General features: G+C 36.5%; 1 protein-coding gene across 1 annotated transcript; it reads right to left on the reverse strand.

The window, feature by feature from the left end:
- Positions 1-214: 214 nt before the first annotated feature.
- Positions 215-20,781, reverse strand: tsr1 (TSR1 ribosome maturation factor). Its single transcript, XM_056473777.1, has 15 exons — positions 20,632-20,781; positions 17,536-17,639; positions 17,224-17,452; positions 13,942-14,076; positions 13,394-13,827; positions 11,408-11,558; positions 9,446-9,627; positions 6,064-6,284; positions 3,289-3,448; positions 3,057-3,167; positions 2,773-2,905; positions 2,019-2,135; positions 1,755-1,895; positions 1,584-1,658; positions 215-864 (listed from the first exon to the last, which is right to left on the reverse strand). The coding sequence occupies exons 1-15, from the start codon at positions 20,750-20,752 to the stop codon at positions 686-688; spliced, it is 2,493 nt and encodes an 830-aa protein (XP_056329752.1). The 5' UTR covers positions 20,753-20,781; the 3' UTR covers positions 215-685.
- Between the last annotated feature and the right edge of the window lie 265 nt (positions 20,782-21,046).

A 21,046-nucleotide genomic window follows, 5' to 3' on the forward strand; every position in this document is an offset into this window, starting at 1 on the left:
ATTCACACTAATCGCCGCTCACTGCTCTTCTTCACGATGGCAGCCAGAGGACAGTCAGGCCTGCAGTTGTTGTTGAGGACATACTTGAGGGTGATAATATTCCAGCGTGAGGTTTGGTTTGAGCTAAATGATGAGAAATAAAAGATTGCAATGACAGTATTTACAATGAGAGTTTAGATGCGGCTTTTCTCATAAAAACACAAGACGCGCTCACTTTGGGTTTAGGCAGGAATTTAGTTCAGTTCACACTACTTTTTTTGCTACTCTGAATCAGTCCAAAAGATGCATTTAGTGGCTGGCAAGCATTTTGTGTGTCTGAGAAATTATTTTATGGGTTAATTTGTCAATCCGAGGCTGTAAATAACAATCAGCAGCATTATGTTTGCAGTGACATCGGTTGAAAACATCCCAAACTTGTTTGATGGTCTCAGAACGGCGTTTCGTTAACATTTGATGTCATGCTCTATCCAGTTTTACTTCAATACATGTTTGCCATCTAGTGGTCATTGAGGGATTTGATTAGACAAAACTTTGCCAATCAATGAGACAAATTTAAACAAGCAGAGGAATTAACCTTAGATATTTAATGGTTTAGAGATTGAGAATCAATGTGTGTGTATCCTGTGACACAAGCAGCTGGTGTCATGTTGTGTTTCTATTGCATTCAGTTCATGACTTCCTGCCTTTACTCCATGTCTATGTCAGCCAGTGCAGGCGGCTCCTCTCTCTTGACCCAGGGCAGAGGGACAGGAACGTAGGGGTCGTACGTCCAGTGAGGATAAACCCTCTTATAGAGGTTCATCAGCACAGTGTCCTGAGAGCGCAGCTGGCTGTCAAACACACACTTCATGTGGCCGTGAGTGCCTGCAAAAGCGCATGGATAAAATGAGTCAACAAACGCAAGTCAGAGTTTCCAAAATACACAATTTCAAGAAATTTTCCCTGTTTTATCCTGAAAATAAACTACACCAGCTAGTGCTTGTATTGCAAACGGTGGTTTAATTTTATTCATTTTGTCAATTTTACTTACAAACAGGACTGATTATTTTATGTAACAATATACAGTCCAGAATTGCTTATGAATATGTATGATATAAAATAGTTTTGACTACATTATTAATATTGGGTTGACAAAAATTATACAAAATTATACATTTTTACTTCTGTTTTTACTAATTCCTTTGCAATGTTGCTAACAGTATTATTACTACTACTACTACTACTACTAGTTTATTTTATTTGCTAATAAAAAATTATATACTTTTATTTAGTAACTTTTATCATTCTAAATAATTATTATAAACATTCATTAAGTATATTTAGTCTAATTGTATGTAGTTAATTGGTTAATTCATCTGTACATATTGATAATTATAATAAAATTCAGATTACAAACAGTATAATAATTTAATATTTATATTTATAATAATTCTCATTTTATAATATTACTTTTTCACTAAATTATATTTAAAATTATTGCAATGATGACCATTTTTTTATTAATTATACCATTTTAATCATCATCATCAGGCAATAAATATTTTAACTAAAAGATCAAAATGTATTAAAAAAAATTGTATTACCCAAAGCTTCCTTGATGTGTCCTCGCCGGCCCCACTTTGTACGTAGTTCTACTGGCTTAAACCACAGAATATCATCTGCAAAAGAGATTGGACTCAATCAACGTGAACTCTTCATTCAATACTACTTTTCCATCTGAGTGGGAACAATCTGTCTAGTGCCTCTTTTCTCACCTCTGTTGAAGAACATGTAGCGAACCACAGCTGAGCGCCGGTTGATTTTGAAAGGGTGTCCACTCAACACAATTCTCTTCAACACCACACGACGTGGATCACAGCTCAAAAGACTACCGGTGGCCACCAGATCCTGCATACCTGTGGCACAGGTAAAGAAAACAAATACTTTTTAAAAAATCCTCTTTTTTTAATATATATATATATATATATATATATATATATATATATATATATCAGAATGTTTTGTCTGATGCTCCTCACCATTGTCTCTCTGTTTGAAGACCAAGACTCCAGCTGTGGGGAAGGTAATAGGGGCATATAGAGACATAATTGTAGGGGCATCAGGGCGGAGGAACCGCTCCAGCTTGTGTTTATCACCTGCGAACACACATTTATTATAAATGATGAATTCATGGAGACATATAAAAATATTCATTAAAAGACTTGATTAAAATAATAATTACAATATTAAAAATAATTAAACTATTAACTCTATTTTATACAACAGTTCTGTTTGGTTCTTGAATCTGATTGGCTGATAGCCATGCGATATTCTGCCAGTAACAGCACTCGTCCAGCCTCTTCACCCTTGTGTATTACTCCGGCCACATACAGCAACAAGCAAAGGACACGCTATAGTTTGAGAAATGTTGGTGCTGTTGAACAACAGAATGTACTTTTGAGGCTTTTTTTAGTCGAGAATGTAGTTGTTTGGATTGCAACTATACAGTTTCAGAATTTTGAGACTCTCCGTGTTTGATTTTCTTTTTTTATATACACACGATTATGCCGTTGAACTATTGTATGAACGCAATATCACACTCGTAGAAGTGTTCAACAAAAGACTCAAAGCTTTGGAACCACTTGAGAGTGAAAAAAAAATCCTTTTGGGTGAACTATCCCTTTAAATGTTGTGGTAAAAAGACAAATAGCAGTGTTGTGAATGTGCGCAGGTACTAATGCACTTTATAAAGGAAGTCTTAAGAACATGTTCGCCTCCATAGTCTCTTATTACCAGTAGTGTGCTGAGAGAAGATGGCTGAAGCTCTGAAGCGTCTGAATCCACACTGAAAGACCAGCTCTTCTTTAGACTTGATGGGTTCGGTGTTGCTGGGATGCTGCCGCACCAACACATTCATTACTGACATCTGCAAAGAGACAATTATTCCTCATTATAATATTTGTGAATGAATGCATTTAAACAGAGCTGCACTACTATATATAAAATCTCAAACATCACTAAGATACGTGTCCTTTTGGGACATTAAGGTTATTGAGAATCCTCCAAGTGGCCAGTACCTTCTGTTCATGTGGCAGCAGGGACACCAGAACTAATGGTTTACCAGTCTGAAAACTCTCCATTACTGAGGGAGGAACGTCCACTATATGAAGAGTCACATACCAGCCCACCTGAGAAAATAATAAAAAATTAATAAAATCAATTACTTGAGTAAACAGTAAAACACCAAAGTTTCAGGACTATTAACTAAGACAATTATAAGGACTGTTTTTCACTCCATCTCATACAAACCATCGCTCCTTCTTCCTCCTTAGCAGCATCTGCTAGTATTCGGCGCCGCATGCGCTCAAAGTTCTGAAACTGAAAGATGCGCGAGTAGTTCGAAGGCAAATTCTCCAGCGGGTCCCATGGAGAGGAGCGAAAACTCTTCAGACCTCTGTATCTCTGAAACCTGAACACACATAACAGACCAATCAGCTGAGAAGGAACTACTGTGGAAGGATCTACTTTATTTATTAAAGAAGGGAAAAAAATAGATTTTTATTTAACAAGAATGCATTCAATTAATCAGAAGTGACAGTCCAGGCATTTATAAAAATAAGGAAAATATTTCAAATATTTGCAAGTTTTGGATTTATTTTACTTTAAGAAACATTGAAAAATGTTTCTCGAGGAAAAACTCATGTGGACAACATATAAACTCTGGGAATGCTTTGAAATGTTTCAAAATGTAAGATTACAATGCTAAAGGTATTTTACATTGTCATAATATTTGGTAACATTTTATTTTGATGGTCCATTTGAGTATTAATAGACTGTCTGCTTAATATCTGTTGTTCCTTCAACAGACATTTAACTGACTTTGCCAGTACATGTTAACTTACACTAACCCTAACCCCAATTTAATAGTCTACTTATAATCTAATGAGAGTTAGTTGGCATGTAGATGTAATGTAACTTATTTCAACAAACAGACCATAAAAACAAAGTGTGCCCTAATATTTTACATTAATGGCATTTTACTGCGTTTTTAATCAAATAAATGCAAATTTGGTGAGCAAAACTAGAGACAATAAAAAAAATTTAAGCTTTAATTTGTCCTTTTCCAGTGTTTGATAAAGGTCAACGAGGGTTGCACAATATATCAAGCAATATTATATTTTTCGAATGAAGTTTTATTAACCAATCTTGTATATTTATTCATACATGCTTATTTTAATTAATAATTACATTGAGATTACTTTAGCCATAATTTAACACTCACTTCAAGTTGATTTTCAACATAATACAGTATATAGGTCATCTTTAGCATATATCTAAATGAATATCCATAATTTCATTTGTGATGCCTCAATAGCTTTGTTTCCATCCACCTATTTTTATGCGCATATTGGATATGTGCATTAAAAGTATTGGTTAATGACCACCAAGATGTGCCTAAATTTATAAATGCACAGTCAAAAATGTATGCACATAACTAAGTAGGATAAACTTTTTATTCGATAAAAAAAGATGCGCATAAACTGTGATGGAAACACTTTTACCGAACAAATTCCAGTATGCGCATTAAAAAAAAGTAATGTGATTTTGTTATAAGAAATCATGTGATGATAAAAACGTGAAGGATGGACAATGGACAAACCAGCAGCCTGAGCACATTGTAAAGCTTCTGAAATGGTATTTTGGTCCTTCTAAAACGCCTTAATCATTTCAGTATTAGTGTTATTATATTATTAATGACCTCCAGAACTGTCATCAGCATCTGTGCTCCGCATCTCATGCCTTTAAACGCCATCACACATTCATTGCGTGTTGGTATTTGTCTTCTGAGGCACAGGTAATTTATTAAATAGGGAAAAGATTCATGCAGTTTCTTCAACACCAGCAAATTCCATATTTACTGTTGATATTTGGCTAATCAGGAAGTTAATCAGGAAGTGATGATTTTGTTCTCTTTGACTCATTGGATAGTAAAACACTAAAATTGTGAAATAAACTGCATAAATCAGCAGCTTTCATTTCTGGTGTGAAGGCCAAAAAACTATGCAGAAAGCTGTTGGTTTGTTTAAGAACTACAACTGGTATGGGACTTCAAACCAAACTTAATTCAGAAGGTAAAATTTAAATCCCATCCAGGCAGCAGACTTCTATTTAAAAATAGCATGTGTTTCTTAAGAATTAGGCCAGCAGACAGAGAGGAGATTGCTTATACTATAAATGCAATAAAGTATGTATATTGAAGTGGTCAAAAGTGAACAAACTCCAAATTATTCTGAATTTACAGTTGTATTTAGCATCATTCACTAGCCATCAGACCACCAAATATGCATCTTCAGGGTGTCCGCAGGGTCTTAAAAAATATTAAAAGTTGATAAATCAAATATGAGAAAAAAGGCCCTTAAAAAGTTATTAAAAAGTCTTAATCACATTTTTACGACAATCTTAAATTTTGTTCAAGCATTTTCCAAAGTGTTTGACTCCAAAAAAGCACAAATATATTTATTTTCTTCCTAATATTAATAACACACGATTGGTTCGGGCTGGGGCGCATCCGTAAAAGCTCCTCCGTCCGTGTAATGTCATGTAGTTTTCGACAAGTGTGGGAAGGTGATGTGACGCTCTCCACATGTAGCGAAACTTTAGAGCGAAACAAAATGGGAAACGTTTACGTACTTCTGGTTGGAGAAAGACAAGTTTAAACATTGGCTGAAGCCTGTTGCTGAAAACAACCGCGTAATTTATTTTATCAAGCTTTGTTTCTTCAGAGCTTATCTGAGTTCTGTTGCATGGTTGTGCTTCATTGATTTAACTACAACTGTTTAAGTTAAAGGTTTGATACTGATTAGAACTTGAAGTGGCGATGAGGTCTTCAAATAGTCTGAGAAGGTCTTTAAAAGGTTTTTACCTTTGGGATTCCTGCATATTCCCTGATCTTATTGTGAGGGCCAAAGAGATGTTTTGAGATATTTTTGTGATTCATGAACAAAAAAAACACTCAGTATGGAACTAATAAAATGAGAAAAATCCTTGAAAATCTAACATTGCTGGCCCCGTTCCGTTCCTTACCGTGTCTTGGATGGGACGTCCAAGGGGGTGTCAACTTCATCAGGGAACATCTCATTGGCACGTGCCTCTCTGTATCTCCTCAACCCTTCTCCCTCTTCGCTCTCGTTCATGCCTTCGTCATACTTCTGATCGGCTCCAGTGCGTCCGGTGGAACTGATCTCCTCCTCTTCTTCTTCTTCATCGTCATCATCTCCTTCAGAAGCACATTCAGACCCGGCATCCTTAGAGAGGAAGAGAAGCATGTAAAAACATCTCTCTAGACATACATCCACATAAGGTCTAGCAAACCCAAACAAAGCCCTCCACTTCTTTGAAGTCCACTAAACAGACAGCAAGAGTGGCTGAAATGGGGAAAAAGACAAGACATAGCGCTGGGGTGCCTTAACCCCCCCCTGTGGGGTCAACCTGCAGAACAATGGCAGGTGCAGTAATAAAAATAATCTCCGTAATCATCTGTAGTACCACTTCCCTATTGTTAACATGCTGCATTGAAAAGTCTCCTTTGGTGCGCCCCAAGACATCAAACGCATGCTAATTATGATTAAAGAAAATAAATGGACCAGAGCTTCCATACATGTCAAGCTTCCCCTTGTTCTTTCAAGCCCAGCTGGTATAAATAAATGACCGCCCCCTCCGCTAGTCTCGACAGGAAGTTGTGTCCAAAGAGCAGGAAGACTGAAGGTTTCTCTCGGGACTCCCTCTCCAAACACTATTGTTGCGTTGGGATGCCTGGCACTAAGGCCAAGCAGCAGACATTGAGAAAACAAACAGTGCCTCTCCACCATGCAGCGCGCAGTCACGTATGCACTGTTCCTCCCACACGGTGCCCACCCTTCATCTCATCCCTCTGACTTTATTTAGACCTTCAATCGCTATGGGGCAGCTGGATAGACTTGGGCTTAACTCGCTTCTGCCAAGATCACTCCGGATTGAATGAGTCTGCTGCCACCTCTCCGGTTGCCACAGCAATGGATAAACAAAAGCCCTGTTTGCGTATCAGGATGTAAAGTGTAACTGTATACAGAATCAAAACAAACGCACAAAATCATGCACGTGATCGGATTAGAACAAAACAAGGAACAAATCCTGCTCAATAAAAGTGACGATTTAAGAATAGCAGTTATTAATAATTTATCATTATTCATTTTTGTTGTTTATTTTGAAAATATATTACTGCTGTAAGGAGACTTGGAAGGGACGTGATGGTGGGGAAAAACTGGCTGGGATAAAAAAAAAAAGTATTTCCCAATATTTCTCCCATATTTTTAATCTTGAAAGCACTTTAAAATGAATATAAAAATGTCTTCATCCAGCATCAAGGTGGCGCAGTGGGTAGCACGATCGTCTCACAGCAAGAAGGTCGGTGGTTCAGGCCTTGGCTGGGTCAGTTGGCATTCCTGTGTGGAGTTTGCATGTTCCTCCTGTGTTCACATGGGTTTCCTCCAGGTGCTCCGGTTTCCCACACAGTCCGAAGACATGCACTCTAGGTGAATTGAATAAGCTAAATTGGCCGTAGTGTATGTATGTGAATAAGAGTGTATGCGTGTTTCCCAGTGTTGGGTTGCGGCTGGAAGGGCATCTACTAAACCGAAAAGAAAATGAATGAAAGAATGTCTTATTCACTTTCTATTTAAAGCTGTTTGTCGGTCATCACCTTTCATATACATGCATTCGCTGATTCAGAGGTTGCATAAGCACTAACAGAGGCACTCAATGTGATTAACTCCCAGATCCCAAATCAGCTTCTGTACACGCCATTTAAAGTGACATCTCTGTTATCAAACAAGTGAAGAGCAGCAAATGGATCTCTCGTTTTGTTTTGTTTGATAAAGGCATCACTTTAAGAATGCACAGTTCTAAAACATTTGATTGCTTTAGTAACTGTTTGTGCTCATTTAAGAGAGAATTAGCAGTGTTTAAAACACACAAGACAGAAATGTTTACAAATTATTAAGTGTATTTGTCTGTTTAAACACACACCCGAATCCCAAAGTGTTCTACACTTTAGCTCTTCTTTAAATGCCGTGTACAGAAGCTGATCGGGGATCAGTTTATCATATGAGAGCTTATACATGAATTCGCTGATTCAGAGGTTGCATATGAAGGGCGATGATCAACGAACAGCGAGATAATGCAAAACATCTTTGTGAGGGAACACAAACATTTTAAAAATATATTTTCCCATCAGTTTTTAATCTCCTAAGCATTATTTTCTCCCATCCATTTTTTTTTCTTCCACTCATTTTTTCCCCACCATCACGTCCCTTCAGCAAAATGTAAAAAAATTGTTTTTATTTAAAATAACACAATCTTAATTGCATTCACATAGATCTAAAATTGCAAAACTAATATTTACAGTGTCTAAATTTCTTTCCTTTCAAACATTAAGGTCACCATAATGGTTTGGCACTTTTTGGACAGATATGCTGGAGGCTCAAACTAAACATGCTTTTTTTTTTATTAATAATAAAGAAATGAAATTAAAATAAAGTTTTTTAGATCGTAGTATCAGTATTGCTAGTCTTTAGGATATCTTTAAGCTAGTGTGCTCCAAAACAGTGACAAAATTCATGTTTAGACAATATGAAACTGATTTAAACATGTAAAGCTTGTAGTTTGTCACTTCCACATAAATGGATCAACAGTTTTATTCACGTCAACTCATACTTCGGTTTCTCATCAAATCTTAACCAATTAAATGCTCTCTAGTATCTGACATGCCCTGCCCCCTTTGAGACGCTGTTCATTTGCTTTTCATTTGATGTACTTGAGCTCAACCACTCTCACCTGCAGAGTGCTGATAAAACGCTATCGGCTGTTTTTTTAAAGGGAAAGAGCTACACTACGTCCCTCTCTTCATGTTTGGGTTGAGATTATATCAAAAATTGAATAAAAATGCATATTTCAAAGCACTTTACAGAAAATTCAAAGACAAAAGTAATATTAAAGACTGCAATAAACACCAGATCACAACCTAACAAAATTAACAGATAAATATTTTCGTATACAATAATCGACAATAAATAGCAGAAAACGGTCAAGCTACTTGTTCTACAAACAAGTGTCCATGACTATACAGACAAAGCAGAATATAATAAGAAAATATCAGTATGCAGCGTATTGACCTGTTTTTAACATCTAAAAATGAATGGAAGTGAATGAGAGCGGAAGTCTTGAGCCAAAGAGATTCAGATGGCTGCGCCCACTCAAACGTGAAGAATAACGTCAACAGACTAATGCTGTGCAACTATTACTATTCTCCAGAGAAAACCAACAAGACGATGTTTACAATCTGCTTTAGTAAAATGTCTTTCTGTTGGTGGAAAGGGAAGAAAATGCTTTATCAAGATCCCATGACTACCTGTGTCAAAATAATACTCACCTGAGATTCATTATCACCATCCATTTCATCTTCCATCATCTCATCATCATCATCACAGCTGTCATCATCATCATCATCACCACCATCCCCTTCCTCCTCAGCATTTTCATCAATAATCCATGTGGCCTGATAGTCGGACGTCCCCTTCGGTACCTTCATCACTCTCCTCTTCTTACTGGCCTCTGAATGGATATGAATAAGCACATTAATTACAGCTTGTACATCATCAAACCCTGTTACCACCTAGTATAAACATCAATTTTCAGCAAATACATCCAAGTGTAAACAGGGTTTGAGTGTTGTCCACTATTAATTACTAATTTTTCTAGCTTTATTTAAGTCAGTAGTAGAGATTCTTGAGCTGAAAATCAAATACTGTAAAGCATCATGTGTTCATATACGTTCACTGCAGTGAATAATGGGTTATATTAAGAACATTTGTCAACGCATGAATCAAACCAGCTTGATGATATCAATTGTATCCATGTATGTGGGCAGACAGAAATCATACAAAACAATGAAGCCACTCTTTCGCTAATAGTAACGTCTCACTCTTGCAGTCGGTTGATTACAGTATCTCACATCCCTTATATTCACTTCTGTTGGCAGCCCCCACATTTCATTTTATGCTTGATTAAAGGGATTGTTCACCCAAAAAGGAAAATCCTCAAATCATTTACTCACCCTTCACTTGTTCAAGACATGAGCTTTTTTCTTTCGAAATTCACATCGAAATATCTTCTTTTGTGTTCAACAGAAGCAAGAAACTGATGAAAAGTTTAAAACCAAATAAGGGAGAATTTGTGATAGGGGAATCTTCATTTATGGGAGAACTGTCACTTTAACTTGAAGTGATTCTTTATCACTTTGACTATTTATTTACATCCAATTTCCGAGTTATAACTTTAAATATTTTTCATATTTCTTTATACTTAGGTTACTGTTTAAACAAATGTTTAACCTTACTGTGATTTTTAATCTTAGGCCCAATCCCAATTTTACCCCTTAGCCCTTACCCTCGTTTTGCGCGTTCACATGAAGGGGTAAAAATTCACATGTCCCAATTCTCTTTAGCTTGAAGGCGTAGGGCTAAGGGGAATGGGGTAGATATGCCTTCAAACTGAGATTTATCAGGACCACACTCGAAACCAAGGGGTAAGAAAATTTCCCAGAATACACACAACGACAGCATACAACGACAGCATAGCTGCACCCGGAAGTCAGGAGATGCACAAATTAGTATTTTCTTGTCATTATTACGAATTTTTATGACAAACAAACATGTTTTAACATATTCATAACTGCGTTTGTGTTTTACCATCATGCTTTAAAAAAAAACCTAAAATAAAAAATGCTAAATTTAGCTAACTAAGATTCATAACAATAACTCCTGTATAGCAGTCCCACAACATTCTGACACTCAAATACCCTGTCAGAGAATGGCTGAGAATGGGCTTTTTACAGTGTCTGGTACAATGTTAATGTTGTTTTCGTGTGTTTACATAGATGAATATGGCCAGGGTGTGAATGCACAGTACAGTCACGGTCTTATTGCCACATTAGTACATCATGATAACATGATATTGTTGCCTTTAGTGATTTCCTAAAGATAAATACCAAAAAAAAAGCAACTGGAATAACTACAGCAGTCGTGATCGTCTGATCTCATTTGAAGCAAGAGCTCTCAATGACATATGATGATGTGTGCAGCTGTTGTAGTGGTGTCCCATTTCTTAGGGGTAAATTCTGAAGCCCTTCCCCTTCAAACACTGTTTGAAGGGCCAAGGGGAAGGGGTACAAAAATAGAATTGGAATTGGGCCTTAACCTTACTGTTTAAACAAATTTTTAACCTTGCATTTGAACTTGTTTTTTTTTTTTTTTTCATTTTAATATTTCTATTTAACTTGAGTTTCAAATTAATTAACAGAAACATGTTTAATAGATGTCCCAGTAACGCGCACCTTCAGCCTCCTCCAGCTCTGCTTCTGTGGGCCACGTCTGCTCTCCCTCCATGGGGTCGACTTCTGCCTCTGCCTGCAGGCTCTCTCTCTGCGCAGGGTCTGCTTTCATCAACACCCGAACATCCCCATTCACTTCTCCATCACCACCATCCTTCAGGACACATAATGGGAAAAATAATCTTAATAAATAGACTAATTAACGCTATAAAAATTACTGCTAAACTAATCAATTGAGTCAGAACACTTCCGCCTGCATCAAATAATCAATCTGCCCAAATTGAAAGCAAAAATCCCACATGAAAGGATATAATCACAGCCAACTAGTACAAATTACTTTTAATTCAGGTACACTGAGTTTTTACTAACAGCTGTTATTATTCAGTGGTTCTCAACCAGGGGACTGGAGTCCACTAGGGGGCCTCAGCAAACTTCCAAAATGGCCTTAGGATGACTTAAAGGTATAATTAAATCACCCTAAAAACACAAAAGCAGATTTTCTAAAGAATATTGGAAATTGATAATCACTGAATTCCATAATATTTGTATTCTTGCAGGATATTAATGGTTACCATAGTTTCCAACATTCTTCAAAATATCTTCTTTAGTAACTCAAAACAGGTTTAGAACAAGTTGAGGGTGAGTAACTAGTGAATACGTTAATTTCTTTAAAGTAAACCTAGAAATTTATCTTTACATTTTAATTTTAAATCATTTTAAAAATATGATTTTTCAACCTGAAAGAATCTAGAATACTAACAGAAATGCAGATATCAAAAAGAACATTTCCTTTTCAAATCTTGATTAATCCTTTAAATACTTTAATTACTAAGCTTTCAATTTAAGACAGTATAGAGTTTTGAATATTGTTGTGAATAATTAATACATTTCAAATTACATCTTCAAAGAAACACACACCTGCATGGCAAAAAAGGCTTTTCTCAATTGACCAGCATTTTGTTTTATTTTTTGACCAGGATTCCAAAATTTACTTCTACAGAAAGACAGGCCAAAACATGTTTCACTGTGCTTTTGTAGAGCAATGGATATGGATTCACAGGTCAAAATTTATTTGGTTTACATTCACTACATAGGCAACTGTCCACAAAATTAGAAAGAAAAAAATAAAAAAGTCAAAAAAGTTTTGAACTGTTCATTGATTTAGCATCAGTTTTATTACTGAAATGCTTCATAAAATATTCTGTGATGGAAGTAAAATTGTAAACATTTATTTTATCTTCAGTAAATTATTGTGCATGAAGATAAACCTTCACAAAATCTGTATTATAAAGAAAATGCAGTCTTCAAAGTAGGGTTGTAAAAGTAGTGAAAAAAAAAAAAAAAAAAACACCCATTTTCTGCATTTAGGCGCTGTGGGCCACATTCTTAAACACTGCTGATTGCAAAAATGACTGTGATTGGCTGTGAAGGTCATCAGTTCACCACTCTTCATGTAGTGAAGAATACAGACATGCTTCATCTGTGGTTGCAGTCGGTAAACAGCAGTGAACTGATGAACTTCACAGCCAATCACAGTCATTTCTTTTGAGTATGTGAAAACAATGGCCAATCAGCAGTGTTTATAAATGTGCTCAACCGCGCTCGAATGTTATTGACACAGTCAAAAAAAACTCTTTATATTTCTGTGAAACCCTGGCAAATAAATGCAAATTTTTGGTTTACCCCCTGCTGACGTTTTATATAATATGATGCCATACCGATATTATCCCTTTTGCCTCAATATTTGCCTCATTGTTAGCCAGAAGGCAAATATTGCTAAATTGGAAATCTGGTTGAAAGACCTAATGTCTTTTTTACATTTGAAAAAAAAAACAAAAAATAGTTCATTAGGGACTCTGCATAATAAAATATTTTACTAAAAAAAGTTAGTGGGAAGTGGACATTTTTAAAATTTCAGTACCGATTAGTACTGAACTTGATACTTTTGACAACACTACTTTCAAAAGACATTTAAAGTAGTCTGCTCACCATCATCTCCACGTCTCGTCCTGGTTTCACTGGTCGAGATGCTGACAGCACTATGGGCAGAGGGTCTGCTGGAGCATCGATCTGGCTGAGCTGAAAGTCTCCATGACCTGTGATGTGCACCAGATGGTTAACTTGCAGAGGACAGCCTCGAACATATCCTGACACACAGAGAGTCCCCAACCCTGTCCCGTTCTGGCTGTTATTGGGCACATATGTGGCCCTCTGTGCCAGCAGGTGTGAGCGGCGAGAGCGGAAGCCCAGACGCCTCTGTTTTTGCGCTGACAAGTGCCTTAGAAGCAAAACACCATCCTGATCACTGTCCACAGGGAAGAGACGTGCTTCTGGGAAACGAGACTCTACCAAACGAGAGAGAGCTCGTCGGGACTCTGTGCGCTTCTTCACTGCTAGATCAGCCACTCCCTGACATACCAGTGCTGCAGGGTGAAGAGGAAGATGAATTGATTCTGATTGGTCAATCAGGTCTTTCTAAATGTACATTTGTAGATAATGACTGCTAAAGTGTATAACGGATTGTTTCTATATCTCACCATGGCTTGGTAATCCCTGGGCAAAGAGACAGGACAGGCAGTATTCTCCATAGCTGTCCCAACCTTCATTTGAATCCAACACAAACACCAAACTGTCTGCAATCTTTGCCACATCCAAGAGCGAATGCAAGTCAGCTGGAGTAAAAAGAAATGAAGAAATGGAAGTCAGATTATCATCATCTAATCTGCAATACTATCAATCCACACAAGGCTTATGTTAAATATGCGTAGCATTTGTTTACAAAATTTAGGGAATTGTATACTACTTTGCTTTAATAAAAAAAAAATATATATATATATATATATATATATATATATATATATATATATATATATATATATATATGTATATACACTAAACTGTATTGTATAGGAATATTCATTCATCTTTTTTGTGACAGCAGCTTTAAAAACAAATTAGATGTTCTCTGACTCTTGATCATTCTAATTATAGTCTTGTAAAAGATACATGTAGTCTTTGGTGTCAAATGTACTCTAAACAAACCTGTCATTGTCATAACCCTTTGTCATTTCAATTATTTTCTACATATGCTTCATTAAGTGTTGTTTTTTATTTTGTTACAGGAAAGAACTCTGCTCATATTTATTAACATTCTCATCTAAATGTGGCTACATCACAGGAACTCTATCTCCAATTTATGGCTCTAGTTAACAGGAGCAGTTACTGGCAGCGGTGGAAAGAGTACTGAAAAATCATATTCAAGTTAAGGTTCATTACTTGCCTAAAATGTAGTGCAAGTAAAAAGTATCGGTTGTAAATATTACTCAAAGTATGAGTAAAAAGTAGCCCTTTCAAAAGTACTCAAGAGTAGTGAGTATTACGCTGTTAAAAACTGAGTTTATATGTAATTTGTGGATGTGTGTAAACGTAACATTCTGTAGTGCATTTAGTTATTGCCCAGCAGGCACACAACATCATACGACGTTATTATTAGGTTAGATTTAGGTTGTGACGTCAGGTGACCTAAATTCAACGTCTAGTCAGCGTCTAAGGACAATGTTATTTTGATGTCCAATAGTGACGTCAAATGACATTGATATTTGGTTGATTTTAGGTTGTTAGAAAGTAACCAAAATCCAACGTCGACCCAACATCAAAAAGCAAAATCATATTGACGTCAAATACTGACATTTATTCATCAGGTATGGCAACCAAAATCCAACATCTGATAAATGTCAATGGTGGTAACGTTCACACGACGTCAAGCTGTTACAACATTAGACGTTGATATTTGGTTGGCCTGACATCAACTCGATTTTCATTTCCAAACAAAATGCAACATCCCCATGACGTTGGGGTACAGCGTCAATCTGACATCATGTTGACGTCTTGTGCCTGCTGGGTGTTTAAAGCCATTTCGGTCATCATACAGTAAACAGCCGTCATCCTCTCATCAGTGACATGCATCTAAACAGTCTCTGGGTCAATGTGTGTAAAGACTTTGGACATCTTCTTAGACACTTTGAATACTTCCAAACAGTTTGCTGCAATTTTAAATCGCCCATGTCTTGAGGTACTTCAGTATGATGCAATTTACCTTCTATGTGTGATTTAATTGGACTCGCAGGACTGATTTTTCTAATCCACATAGACAAGAAAAAATAAAGTAGTGACTGCAGGTTGAAGGAAAGTAATGGAGTAAAAGTACCGATACTGCACTAAAAATTTACTCCAGGGAGAGTAAAAGTACACATTCTTAAAACTACTCAATAAATTACAATTCCTAAAAAAACTACTCAATTACAGTTATTTGAATATTTGTAATTAGTTACTTTTCACCAATGGTTACTGGCAACCAGTTCCTGAATTTTAAGCATAGCTCGTTTGTGTGTTTCACGGTTATTGATGGAATTTAGCATTTTTCCACATTTTGTTATATGGCCACTCCCGCACATCTTCTAAAATGGCCAAGAACTACCTTGTCCAATAAGCAGAAATGAGCATTGAAACACCAAAATCATAATATGAAACACGGACAAGGAAAAAAAAAAAAAAAAAAAAATCATACTTTATAATAAGGTTTCATAAGTTAATGTTAATTTACTAACTTAAAGAATGAACAATTCTTGTCCAGTATTCAGTAATCATATTTTTACCATTCACTAATTTATTATTTAGATCAAAAGTTGCACTGTGATTAAACTAATAAACATCTAAGAACAGAAACTAATGAATGACTTTACAGTAATGTTAACTAAGATGAATAAATACTGTAAATTAATTGTTCATTTTTTTGTCATGTTAGTAAATATATTAACATGAACCATGGTTTCCGCTATATTCATTCCTTCACGGTGGGGCGCCACACCAAAATTTATCCCACCACGGCTACATTACAGCCTCTCATTCAAAACATTCAGTCGTTGTTGTTTTTTTAATAGTGGGTTATAATCGCACCAAAACATATTAAAGGGTAAGTGAATTATAACAGCACAAACTTTTCTGTAACCATAGTAGTGCTGTCCGTTATTTGTTAAACCTTTTAAAGTGACATGCTGACTGACTGATTGACTGGTGCGTGATGCGTGAGGCCAGCAAACATGAGGTAGCTTTCTGTTAAGATGAACACAGTTCCCATAATTATACTTTATAGATAAAGGTCTATGCCTCTGCATACAAAGACTTTATCTTGCTGGAGTTTATAGCCGTTTTATTTTACTTCAGGACGCATTAATGCCGCTCTGTAGGTCTATTAGAGACAATCATAAATATTCCTAGCCAATCTAATAAATGTTGGACACATACTCGTTACATAAATGCACTAAATTGCACTTCAGCAGTGTTTATTTGAGCGCACAAGAAAATAAGCTGATTCGCATGTTCGTATTACATAAACGGGATCTGAACTTGCAATACTGCGCTCATGACATTTGTCATTGAAATAACACCATAGCTAGTTGGAATATCTGTGTAAAAGGCCTGCCGCCACAGCTGGACAAAATCCTAGAGAAAACACTGTTAACTAATGAAACCTTATTGTAAAGTGTTACTTTAAAAGACAGCGAATAAGTTTCATTTGTATATGGTCCGTGGTTTTATCAAATTTGATTCAATTTATACATTTGTGAGCTCCGTTTAAATAGTCTCATTCACAAATTGGGGCAGCGGAAGTGCTTTCTTCAGCACTGATGCAATAAAATAATAATAAAATGCTCACAAGTGTCAGTGAAGACACTAATAATGTCCACAAAAATGCTAAAAACACTACTAAATAGACTACTAAAAAGACAGCTAAAAAGACAGCTTTGTTATCATACTACCTGTGTCTGGCCTGTAGAAAGTGAATCTCTGCTTAAAGCGAGGAAGAATAAGACCAAAGCTGTCCTTGGCCCCAGTGACTCCTTGATCTTCACGCACCACTCCACCAACTCCTTCCCCTTTCAGTATCTTTGTGACAGCTCCAGCATCCACTCCTGAATGAAGAGCTATGACTGCCACCAGATGAGGAGGTCCATCTCTGCTGCCTAGTTTACGTTTCTCCGTCAGCACCTGTCAACATCAACAACGCAAAAATGGTGAGTTAGTCACACCCAATCGGTTAGCCATGTAGAAGACGAATAGCTTTACATTACCAAGTCTTTTTTGTTGCGACGCAGCTGGTTAGCCGTGTTCCTGCGGTCCTTTTTCCTCATCTCTCTTCTCTGTTTCTTGGTGAGGGCCACAATAGCAACTCTACCTAATTAGATAAACAAAACAGTCAATTATGGTGTGTGTATTAGTTGTAAATAAATACATCTTTAAGCCTAGTTCACACTACATGACTTTAAACATCTGCAGATTGATGTGCCGTTTACACTACATGACTTGATTTTGTGCCTTTTAATTGCTGTGTTCAACCTACGTAAATCCACAAGAGGGGGTCACACACTACATGATCTGACAACAACTCGTTCGCCAACAGCTCAGTCAAGCTACCAAACCACAGCCAATCAAATATTGAGGGAGGAGTCATCAGAAAAAGCTGAACACTATTGGCTGCTTGTGTGCTGATTACATCACTGACAGCCTTTCAAGGGAGCATTTAAAAACATCGTCAGTCAGCTAATGCATCAGCAGATCAATCACTCATCTGCAAGGTTAAGGTGGAGAGATGTGGCTGTAATACTAGAACTACGAGGCAGTCACAGAATTTTTTATTTTTGTAATTTAATAACTCTTTGAAATAAAACTAAAATATCTATAACACCCTGACGTTTTCGAAATATCTGTGTATTTCTTTCTAACATTGTTTTTTGTTGTTTTTTTTTTTAAATCACAAACAGTAAACAACTGAGCATTTCTACTTTTAATTACCATATTGGTCAAAATGACTGCATGCATGCCTGCTACTTTTCGTTGTGACTTTAAATATAAAGGCATTTTTTGCATAACAACTTCCTGCTAACATAAACATAACTTTCTGATAGAAAAAACATAAATTTACTTCAGATATATCTTTCAAAACAGCATATTCTGTGCTGCGAAATAGCTGCTGTTTGAAAGTGAAAATGAAAGTGAGGCCCAGACCTTTACATGTTATAGTATCTTAACTACATATTTATAGGCTGTATTATCAAAAAAGATTAGATTTAGGGTAATGGTGTCATAACATATATGACCAGTATGGTAATTGTTTAATTCTGTGAATTACAGATTACATTTCTTTCAAATGTTGTAAAATACGTTGTCACTTCACTATTTTTTACTTTTGCATGAAATACCAATGCCATGTTTTCATGTTTGTTTTCATTTTCAGACAACACAATACCAGTATTTAAACAATGGTGTTGGTATAGTCACAAATTTAGACAATCCAAGTTTTGGTGACCACTCGGTTAGATTACTGTAATGCAGTGTACGTGGGGAGTAGGAGGTCAGCTAGTGCCCATTTGCAAATGGTGCAAAATGCTGCAGTATTCACTAGTACTCACAAATATGCCCACATTTCCCCCATGTTAGCGTCACTTCATTAGATGCCAGTGCATTTTAGAATACAGTTCAAGATTATTTTATTTGTTCTTGCCCCACCTTATTTTGTTGAGCTGATACACCCCTATAAGCCCACAACAGGGTTCAAACACACTTTAACTACTAAACTTTTATAACTTTTCCATGATTTTTCCAAAACTTTCAAGTAATTTTCATGACCTAATGTTTCGTGCAATGTCTAAATATGCGTAGTAAAAAACTACATGTTAAAATGTATTACTGCATATCGTAAAACAGGCAACAATCTATTTAATTTCAATTTATATTTATTAATTAATTTTTTCATTTTCCTTTCGGCTTAGTCCCTTTAATAATCTAGGGTGGCCACATCGGAATGAACCCCCAACTTATCCAGCATATGTTTTACGCAGCGGATGCCCTTCCAGCTGCAACCCATCACTGGGAAACATCCATACATATACACTACAGACAATTTTAGCTTACTCAATTCACCTATACCACATGTCTTTGGACTGTGGAGGGAAACTGGAGCACCCGGAGGAAACCCACGGAAACACGGGGAGAACATGCAAACTCCACACAGAAATGCCAACAGACCCAGCCGAGGCTTGAACCAGCGGCCTTCTTGCTGTGAGGCGATTGTGCTACCCATTGCGCCACCGTGACACCCAATTTATATCTATATCTACGTACCACACTTAGAATGTGAGAGTATGTGATTGGCCAAGGACAGAAAAGTATTATGAACAACTAACCTTTAAGTATACAGATATCTGTTTTCCATTACTTTTCCAAAACTTTGGGTTTTTCTGTTTTTCCTAAACTTTTCCAGGCCTGAAAAATACCATGTCAAAATTCCATGTCTGTATGACATGAACCCTGCCACCAGTTCTCTTAGGTAAGCTGATCAGCTTCTCCTAACTGTGCCAAAAACAAAGTGTAAACTTAGAGGGGATCGTGCTTTTGTTGTGGTAGGTCCTAGACTTTAGAATAATTTGCCACTGCACATAAAACAGGCCTTTTCCATGTTTTATATGTAATCAGCTTTAAAATCTGGTTATTTTAATTTCTTTGCTTTTTTGTTTTATATATTTTATGCTGTATATATTTGTTGTATACTTTGGCTCACTTCTATGTTTTTAAAGTGCTCTATAAATAAAGTTTGCAATGACTTGACTATTGAGGTAAATTGGGTTTTATATTCAAACCTTCAGAGTATATACCTAATAATATAATTCCAGAAATGCATTGCTTTCAAATTATAAATAGTGAAATCATATTAGCAGCCAATCACAACCAAAGTACAACATTGTTTACAGTGTATTAAATAGTGCTAATATTGTTTTGAAGTCATACTTGCATACGATTTCAAAGCAAATTCAAAGCAACGTAGCGTGGTTAACAATATAGGGACCGTGTCACAAGCTGTCATTGTTCATAAACGAATCAATGTGCCAATATAAAACCAACTTTACCTCAATTGTTGATAAAAAAAATAAATAAATAAGATTAGAAAAAATACATAAATAAACTACAAAATTTCCAAAATATGACCAAAAGGAAAGTGGTTAAACACTTTTATAAACTCAATTCATTTCTAACCTAAATAAACATTTATATTAACAGTCTTTCATAAGTCTTATTTCACTGCACGGGTCTTTAAACACGTGTTCAGCCAGAGTCACTGCACACATGGCGGTGCGCGCGCGTGTACTTATGAATAAATCCGTAAAACATACCCTTGTTCTCCCGGCCGATCTCGCCTTTAGTTCGATGTTTTCCATGCTTGTGCTGCTTGTTTTTCTGTTTATAAACTCCAGGTCTGTGTGTCTGCTGCTGTTGCTCTCCTCCTGCAGCCATTTTCTGTCAAGCCGCACATGTAAACTTTAATGACGTCATATTCGTGCGCGTGAGTTTCCTTCTGGAGACTCTTTTCTGACTAATAAATGGCGCCGCCTACTGTTGTTCAGCTGCATTGACCTCCCATAATTACAGACATAATACTGTCACTAGTCAGTGTTATAAAGCATTACACCAACCTGTCCTGTAGAGGTCACTATTGGACTACTTATTCTATGTGCCTTTGAAAGACGTGCACGCGAGCACACGAGAGAACAATGCAGTCGGAGTGAAGCCACGGGCAGAGAAGTTGTG

Source organism: Danio aesculapii, chromosome 15, assembly GCF_903798145.1.
Source record: "Danio aesculapii chromosome 15, fDanAes4.1, whole genome shotgun sequence".
NCBI lineage: Eukaryota > Metazoa > Chordata > Actinopteri > Cypriniformes > Danionidae > Danio > Danio aesculapii.

Bases quoted from the DNA above. Each gene is read 5' to 3' on its own strand.
- tsr1 (XM_056473777.1), bottom strand. From the start codon at position 20,752: ATGGCTGCAGGAGGAGAGCAACAGCAGCAGACACACAGACCTGGAGTT. The intron at 17,453-17,535 runs GTAATGTAAAGC...TGATGTTGACAG, and splicing joins GTCGCAACAAAAAAGACTTG to GTGCTGACGGAGAAACGTAA. The intron at 865-1,583 runs GTAATACAATTT...GCGCTTTTGCAG, and splicing joins ACACATCAAGGAAGCTTTGG to GCACTCACGGCCACATGAAG.